The following is a 9,309-nucleotide window of genomic DNA, read 5'->3' as shown; positions in this document are numbered from 1 at the left end:
GTTTTTCAACTTTCTTTTTCGTTGAAAATTTTAAAAGAAACCATAGGAAAAAGTACTTCATTCACCAGAACTAATGTAGGAAAGATGAAAACTTGAATGAAGTACTTACAGGCATTACACCATGTGAAGAATTAGACTTCTTTTTACTGCAAGATGGGGTGAGCTCTGTGGGGAATGGGAGGGGTTTCGAGCGGCAAAAATTCAAGTACAATATGAAGGGCCAACTGATAAAGATCTATATAAGCACCTCTTGTAGATATATTTACTGCAAAACTCGTTTCAAACTCCTAGTAAGTTACATTAAATTACCAAAGAATTATATGAACAATACTTCGAGACATGTACTCGTTTATTCATCCTGTTCCTGATTCCTGATCCACTTTGTCGCAACCCATTTTTCACCTCTGATCACTGGACAGCTCCCGTGAAGAGATGTCTGCATTAGAGATTTACAAATGTGAGAAATTGCAAGCCAACATGTGCAGTATGACAAAATGTTTGTAGTCAATAATAGTCAATATTCTGTTTTATAACCAGTAGTAGCCACAGAAGATGAAGCACTAAAGGAGCAACAGAAAATGGAACAGTAATACAGGCATACAGCAAAAAATATTATGACCTTTCTATCAGTATCCGTGCAATGAGGCAGCACCTAATGATAATATGGGCTCCCATGCCACTAATTAATCAGAGACTCACAGTAACAACAAATAATTTTAGCAGTACCACAGCAACCCTCTTCAACAAACATCTTCATAGCATCATGGTAGTAGGATTGGTCAAGAATTGTTCCCACAGAAAGGAAATAGTAAAACACACAGCGAGACAAACAACGCATAGAGATATATGGGGAAGACGAAGGCAGTGTTAACATTTTTTCATCTTTAATTTTGTGCGTAACTCCTAATACTTCAAAATGCTGCAAGAATCACAGCTCTCCACATGGATGCTATATGGCGCTACCAAAGGGTCCATAAAGATTGCCTTGTAGTCCAACTAATGTAATGCTGATAAGTGATATCCCGACAATCACAATATAGTAAAAGGCGAAAAATAGTTCACAATGTGCTTGGCTAGCTGCATAGCTGTCATGCAAGGGCAACAGTTCTTTTAATAAGCTGGAAATCCTCAACGCCAGTGGTGCATGGTTCGAAACTTGGTGGATAATAGGCCCGCCCCCCAAGGATAATACTTCTTTTTTGTATGAAAATAAATACAAGGATAACGCTGAAATCTATAAGAACTCACCGGATCAATTGTACCATTTGGAAACAGCGAGTAGAACAGTAGTCCATCCCCTCTACGCGGCTTCACTTTCAGACCAATACACTTGCGGAAGTCATAATTAGCATCCATGTTCTGCCCACTCTGTAAATTAACCAAAGGACTAATTTACAAGAAATGAGAGGGAGAAACGTAACAATAGTCCATGAAAGAAGAAACAATTTTGGACTCACCTCGAAAGGGAACATAGTTTCTCCACCTTCTTCCACATCAGATAAATACAATAAGAAGGATGCAACCTAAATGAAAATTCATTATTTTTAGTCTGGACAATTAACATAATCATTGCTCAAAATTAACTGCAACTTGAGCTAAATTTCAACTAGACATGTCAAAGCTCATAAGCTTTGTGGAGTCTACGTTACACTTGCTCTAAACACTTCCAGCTGATGGTTCCGAAGGATCCATGAGGAACATCAGACCTGAGACCCCTTTTTCATCAGTAAGGGAAGAAAAAAGAAATGGATATAAAGGATACAACTATATGCTTATTCTGGGTCTGACATCTTAGAGTGTAGTCAAGAAAAAAAGGGCTAACAAGAGGAATGCTACATGATAATTTTTTTTTGTCTGTTTAGTCGAATATAACATAAAATCACAAACAGTAAACCTGAAGACAGCTGGTCGACATACTGGGAAAAACTTTGATCTAATACTACGTAAATCGGTCAACAAGACCATTCCAGATTTGGGAATATTCATTCAATCTGGAATAAAGCTGCATTGTTTGGAAAAGAAATCCCATTTTGGAAAAAAACAAATCTCAACAACAACAACAACAACAACATACCCAGTTGAATCCCACAATGTGGGGTCTGGGGAGAGTAAAGTGTACACAGACCTTACCCCCACCTTGGAAGGTAGGGAGGCTGTTTCCGAAAGATCCTCGGCTCAAAAGAAAACAAGGGAAAAGAGTCAGATACGGATAAGCAAATCAAAGCAATGCGAAAATGAGAAATAACAAGAACAAGTTAGTCATGATAAAACAGCAAAGATAGACAAGACCCAACACATAGAAGCAAGGGAAAAAAAAAAAATCTCATGTGACGTTAAATGCTACAGAGAGTTCCACAGAGTGCTAAATGGAAGGAACACTCTATGCAGCTTGTGCTGATCCAGATAAACAAATGAAGTCATTGCAATGAATCTTCAAATTTGTGTCTTAGGAACCATAGCTTCAAACACACTTTTTTTTTTCTTCCATTTTTTTGAATATTTTGGGGGAAGAGGGATTGGAAGAAATTTGTTACCTTTATAAATTAAAAAAAGAAAAAGAAAAAAGGGGATTGGAAGAAACATATGAAAACAACACCATCTTATCCAAATAACTAAACACTAAAGTCAATGGACTATTTGCGATGCCAGTTTGTGTAAGACTAACTTAGCTACTAGAAAATTAAAAAGTCAATTGGAAAAGTTAATAGCAACAATTTACCAAAAGTAGTTCGTGCATACCCTTTGGCTCTTCTGAGGACCATATTGAGAAGGATCGAAAGCATCATAATGCGAATGATAACTCTGGCCGATTTCATACCGCAACACATTAAATGCCTGAAATACGCACAGGTCAACTATCAAGTTAAACAGCAATTATGATCACAGTAAACCATAGTTAGTGATCTCATGAACAGAAAAATCATTTAGAATCAGTAGTTGCATAAGAAAAAGTCAGATACAAAAGGTTAGCAGCCTGACTAGCTATCAATTATCGGATGCATAAGGTAAATAGCATGCATTATTTGCATCAGTTTAACTCAAAATTCAAGAGAAATTGAACAAATATTCCAGGAATCCAGCACAAGAACTCCATCAGTTTCAGATAATACTCAAAAGCCAGATTTCCCACCTATAAATTTAAAGCGTAGAACAGCTGGAGATGCTCAGTGTCTCTAACTTTCCTGTTAAAATGCACACTTTGAACTGTTTGCCTCATGGTTTTGTCATTGAAAGAGATCTCTTGTTGGAATACCTATAGACTACCCCATGTGACAGCTGGCTTGTTCATATTGAAGTGAAAACAAACCATCATACATCGAATGAGCTTTTTTGCATAAGTAAACTTGGAACAAAAAAGATCCAAATAGAAACATACATGGGATTTTTCACACTTCAAGCTAAATTTCCGTGTCAACCTTTGTCAAAAATCCTTATTAGTATGATGTGAATGATTCGGACAAAAAATAATGTATCATTTCCAGTCTATGATCATTGAAGTGTCCATTTAAGTTCGTCATTGCTAACAAATACTGATCCGTCCATAAACAAACGCGGACAAATTCCATTATTCCACTGAAGACAGGCATTTAAATTTTCAGATTAGCGGTGAAAAGAACGCAGAGACCGTAATATATTTAAAATCACCTTGCTTTTTTACCTGATAATAAAAATATATATTTTCAAAAGAGATCCTTTGTATTTGATATAAATGACCTTGAAGCTGGTTAAAATATGTGATTGTACAACCAGTTAATATTTACCACTAACACGAAAAGACTTGTTCTCTTCAGTATTGATCACTATCGGAAGGATGCATTACCTAGTGGAGACCTACAAATACTAACATAGGTACTCCAGCATTTTACAAAAGATGCAGAACAGGAAGGAAATGAAGAAGCTTTGGAAAAGGATTCTCCACCAATGGTACCACTATAAGATCCAATTTCTAACACTTGGACGGAATGATAAAACTAACATACGATGAGAATCGCTTCATGCATTATATTTTTAAGACGTGTGTTTTAAATGAAATTTACCTCTCCATGTGTCCTGGGGATCATAGTCGCCCTTGCAATTTTCTCCTCAATGAGATCCAAAATTCCAGTTTTGTCTTCAGATGCACTGATAAACATACCAGAACTGGGGGAAAGGGGAGATGTGTAAAGTTCAACAAAGATTTGTAACTTCTTGTCAAAACCAAAAGAGGCAGGAAACTTCTATCAAATAGTTCTTCAAAACAGATCAAAGCAACATAAAAAAAATGACCAGAAAAGGGAAAGTGACACATGAACAGTTCAAATACAATGAACAACTTTATCTTCCAAAAAAGTAGAAAATGTATATGCACACACCCAATTCATGGTGACCTACTGACCTTATCTACCAGATATGGATATATGAAAATATGTTTGAGTGGATTAAGAGTTAATCTAAGAAATTTTCAACCAACTCTTGGAAAGAGTAAAAAGATTGCATTTATGATAAAAGCATCAATTTCAATCAAGACATGGAGACCCCCAGAGTAGTGTTTACCTTGTTCTAATTCCTTTGGTATTCTCTGCTGTTTCTCCTTTGCGGAGAGCCAATGAAGATGGTTTCAGTTCTGCCTTTGCCATCTTAATAATGCCTTGGCATTGTTCTACAGTTGCGAAATTGGGAAAGTATAATGCACGCGGGAACCAGCTTAAAACCTGCCCAAGAAATTCAAGTCAACGTCATATAAGATACACCAAAACAAATGAATACTAATGCAGATCAGAGATACTAGACTTATATAGTCAAGAAGTTCCATAAATAAAAAATTAACCAGCTTACGAATATGTTAGGATGCTAACATAGTCATTTACAGCTATAGCTATTATGCAATAAACTTGACGATATGCCTATTGCACTGCTTCCTCCACACCCCCCCCCCCCCCCCCCCCCTTCCACCCCCTCTTCCCCACAATTGGTCATAGCAAACGGGAATCATAAATAAATAAATACTGGTAGAAATTGGAGTATGGGTATTTGTTCTTAGGCTTACTTAATTACCCACTGGTGTTACTTATCAAAAAACAAACATCAATTTATGTTACTTCGCTGTGACAAACAGTGACATCTTGCATCAGAGGCAACAAACTAAAGCAATGTTACTGTTTGATTTATCAAAATACAATAGGTATGAAGAGAAAATGGACATATCAACCAACCAAAAGTGCAAATCCAGAGAGATTAATACTGAATACACACATACATACATGTATCTATAAAAAGTGGGACCAGTTCAAAAACAAAACCATGCCAGTTTGAACATTGATCATCACTGTATAATAGGAACTATATTCACGTTGCTTCAAGCAACTTTATAGACTGTTGATCCCATACCATATAGCCAAATAATAATGTCAACAATTTAAAAAGTTAACCGACTAATTTGAACGTAACAAATACCAGTAAGTTGATTCCAGCGTGCAATTTTAGAACAGAAAGGGTTAGAACTGAAATCGATTCCCAAAATAGGAAATTTGAGAGTTGTGCAATAAAACACAACACACCTGAAAGGGAATGGAAGTGAGGGAATGTTCCCCAGTCTCGCCATTGGGCAAAGGATCAAATTCTTCCACAGATTCAAGCACCCTCGGCCGGGGTCGTACAGTAGGTACTTTTACATCCTATCACACCCAGACATTTCTTTGATGATTAGTACATACATAAATACATACATCAATCGGTTAAGAAGTAGTAGTAATAAAAGATTAATAGGGAAGAAGTACCTGGTGAGAGATGAGAGTAGAACCAAATAAACCTACGAGGAAGAAGAAAAGACAAAGGAGAAATACAGAAGGTAAACCTATGCTCCACCATCTTTGTCCTACTAATTTACTTCTGCTCTTCATCTTCTGGTTAATCGAGAATTCTATTGGCTTAATTGAGACTTCTTCTTTTTTTAACTGATAATTTCTCTGCACTACTATTTAATGACTGGAAAAGAAGGGATTGTGTGAATAAAGAGAGATGGCTTGTTTGCATGTGTCCGATCTTTGACTTCCGCACGCGGCGGGAATTTTTTTTGCTGAAATTGGTCATCATCTTTTTTTTAATTTTTTTTTTTTTGCTAGTTAGTGTAGTTGATCATTTTTATTTTATTTTTTCATTTAAACTCTTACTTGTTTTTCTTTTTCTTTTTTTAATTACTAAATCGGTAGTATTTAGATCGGCATAATTGTATTTAGATCGGCTTAATTTTTATTCACAAAAAATTTAACCGTGACAACCAATAAATGTATTTCAATGCATTTTCCAAAATATTGAATGTATTATATATTCAAATGACGATAGCCTAGTGATGGAGAAGACAGCCTAGTGATAAAAGAAGCTTGATTATCATTTGATACACTACCTCAGTTCACTTTTACTCGTTCATTTTGAATTTTTCACATTACTTAAAAAATAATAAATGAAGTGCATGATTTACCAATATACTCATATTAATTGGTGCATATTTTTATTGAATTTGAAAAATAATTTGAAGTGGAGTAATTAATACTATGAGTAAAACAGGAAAAAATAAATTGTCTTCTTTTTTATATGCTAAAAGTAACAAGTAAAGTGAAAAATCTATTTTTAGAATATTAGACAAGTAAAAATGAACAGAGGGAGTAGTAGATAAAAAATACCTGTATATTCTTTTAAAATATAAAAACTCTCTCATATTTCTAACCAAAAAACATCTAGTGCAGATTGTGCTGGATTTTCGGTCTATTTGATCACGATGTATCCTACCATATTAGTAACTTCTTTTCACGTAGGAAAGCAATTTGATTGGTTTTGAACTTTTAATGCGATATGATGAGATGATCCGATTACGATGTTTAAAACTATAGTGAGTTATTAAGTAAAGTTCAAGTTTTACACATAGACTACTTTTATTTTATAATAATAAAATACTCCCTCGATTCCAATTTTTGTGGTACTTTTCATTTTTCGAGATTAAATTTAACTAAACTTTTAAGCTAAATTGGATTAGATTAACTCAATATTTTAACATTAAAATTTATATATTTGAAAACTACATGAAAGTACTATAAGCTGCAACTTTTTTCATATCCATTCGGTGAAAAAATACATCTTAAAATATTGATCAAGTTTATGCAGGTTGAATCTTGAAAAGGAAAAAGTGTCACATATATTCGAATAGAAGGAATAATAATTAAAATGTAATTTCATTAAAAAAAAAATCACTTTAGTTACGGTTCAATCTGCGGGCAATGCCCTGAGTTGGACGGGCTTAGGTTCACCAAACCAGGTGGAGTCCACTCAAAATGCTTCGGCGAAAACATAAATTTCACATTGACTCGACTCCAACTAGCACCGCAATACAAAAACAAAACTGCAATTATGAAATATCTGTCCACCATTCACTTTGATAAATTCAACAAAAACTTATCCACATCAGATGTTGACACCAAACTCGTGTAATTAGTTATAGTCAAGAAATTAATGTAGCAAATATATATATTTATTGACAATGGTTAAGTAATGTTAATATATATTTATACAAACCAATATTGTTAAGTAGTGTAAATATCCGGTGAGGATAAGTTTTTACCCCACCTGCCCCTCATAAATAAGAAACAGAGGAGTAACATGTAATTTCAGAAAACTGTTGTTTTGCATATTTCCAAATTTGTTCTAAGGCCATTTTGCTTTGAACGTTTTTGCTCATAAGATCTTCTTGAATAAACTGTTTACAATCTACATCTTTCCCAGATCATTTATTGGCAATCTTCATTCAATAGCATCTGATCTGGTGCTATCTAACGTTTGCAACTAAAAAGAAATCACCTATATATCTTGCCTGTTCTTTATCAAACATTTTACCAGGGATTGGGACATATGGCGTTTGTTCATTCCACAGACAAAAAGTTCAAGGAGTCCCTTTTGGTACGGCTACAAGAATTACTCAATTTAGGACCGTTGAAGGGGAATAAAAATGTGGACATCTGTCTACTTTTCTTGCATTATTAGAAGTACAAATGAGCTGTATTATAGAAGAAGAAAGAAAAAGGTTAATCAAGAGGAAAGAAATCACATCTTAATTACATGATTTTGTGTACTTGTAATCCTAATGAGTAATCAACAGCCTTCTCACAGTAATATAAGAGTAAATTTTTTCAGTGGAAGTGTCATTAATTAATCCCAAAATTAGTCCATCTTAGGCAAAACAAAAGTGGCATTATGAGGTCCATTGTGTAAGTGGGATGAATCATGATTGACTCTTTCTGCTACACCATGTGCTCCTCTGCAGATTTTATATTTTGGCTCATGACAACCAACAAATGTACTAAAAAAGGTAAATGTAATTTACGAAAAGGCAAATGAAGTTATTCAGCCGTAGTAACTAACTCGTTCGGCATAAATTTGTAGAAACTTTGGCTTCTCCGGCATAAGTTCTGTAGAAATGAAGTTATACCGGATAATTTAATTTCTACAGAATTACGTCGGATAAGGCATAGTTTCTATGTAACTTTGCCCGACAAGACATAATTTCTATGTAACTTTATCTTGTGAAATTAGGTCATAGATCCAAATTTTTTTTTTTTTTTTTTTTTTTTTTTTGATATCAGAGATATTTTGGGCCACTTTTTTTATTACTTAAATTGCTGGAAAAAAAAAATTAAAGACCACCCCAAGTAGGGGTGGGCATGATATGGTATATACCGATTACCATACCGAAATTGAAATTTTTTTATACTGTGATTTTGGTATTATGGTATGCATTTTTAAATAGTTTGGTATTCTATATGGTATTCGGTATTTATAAATAATATACCGAAATACCAAATACCATACCGAAGTATATAGTTACATATACAAGTCATATATATTAGTATTTTATACCAACAAATATATAAACAAGTATTAGTACAAAATTAATTGTTTAAACGTTGAAATTTTGATTAATCTATGTTAATTGAAATCCCCTTTTATGTAATTGATTTACGGAGGGGATTAATTGTGCTTCTTTTGAATATATTTACATGTGTAAGATGTTGGTACAATATAATTGAAACGTTTGTTGAATAGGTGAAGTCGTAATTATCTATTATATAAGTATATGTAGGTCGAAATCCAACAAACTATTGTTACCGATTTACCGTACCGAAAAATATCGAAACCGAACTTAAAAATACCGAATTAATTTGATATGGTAATGGTATAGTACTTTTAAAAATCAAAAATCAAAAATCAAAATTACCGTACCGAACTTTCCTACACCGTACCACGCCCACCCCTGTCCCCAAGCCCATTTTAAAAAGATGTCTT

General features: G+C 34.2%; 1 protein-coding gene across 2 annotated transcripts; it reads right to left on the bottom strand.

Annotated features, from left to right (window-relative positions):
- Positions 1–213: 213 nt before the first annotated feature.
- LOC132046794 (probable prolyl 4-hydroxylase 9) lies at positions 214–6,013 on the bottom strand. Of its 2 annotated transcripts, XM_059437545.1 has the most exons (8): positions 5,757–6,000; positions 5,538–5,654; positions 4,534–4,691; positions 4,038–4,140; positions 2,740–2,835; positions 1,458–1,523; positions 1,249–1,368; positions 214–436 (listed from the first exon to the last, which is right to left on the bottom strand). In XM_059437545.1, exons 1-8 carry the CDS (start codon positions 5,877–5,879, stop codon positions 350–352), a joined length of 870 nt encoding a protein of 289 aa, XP_059293528.1. In that variant the 5' UTR covers positions 5,880–6,000; the 3' UTR covers positions 214–349. The 2 variants fall into 2 exon arrangements, with proteins under 2 accessions (XP_059293528.1, XP_059293529.1); XM_059437546.1 differs by lacking the exon at positions 4,038–4,140 and having other exon boundaries at positions 1,249–1,387; positions 5,757–6,013.
- Positions 6,014–9,309: the final 3,296 nt, after the last annotated feature.

This window comes from Lycium ferocissimum, chromosome 2 (genome assembly GCF_029784015.1).
Source record: "Lycium ferocissimum isolate CSIRO_LF1 chromosome 2, AGI_CSIRO_Lferr_CH_V1, whole genome shotgun sequence".
NCBI classification, from domain to species: domain Eukaryota; kingdom Viridiplantae; phylum Streptophyta; class Magnoliopsida; order Solanales; family Solanaceae; genus Lycium; species Lycium ferocissimum.
The sequence above is the reverse complement of the archived record's forward strand: the minus strand, read 5'-3'. Positions and strand labels throughout refer to the sequence as shown.

Bases quoted from the DNA above. Each gene is read 5' to 3' on its own strand.
- LOC132046794 (XM_059437545.1), bottom strand. From the start codon at position 5,879: ATGAAGAGCAGAAGTAAATTAGTAGGACAAAGATGGTGGAGCATAGGT. The intron at 1,369-1,457 runs GTGAGTCCAAAA...GTTAATTTACAG, and splicing joins AAACTATGTTCCCTTTCGAG to AGTGGGCAGAACATGGATGC. The intron at 437-1,248 runs GTGAGTTCTTAT...TCTCTAATGCAG, and splicing joins CAAATGGTACAATTGATCCG to ACATCTCTTCACGGGAGCTG.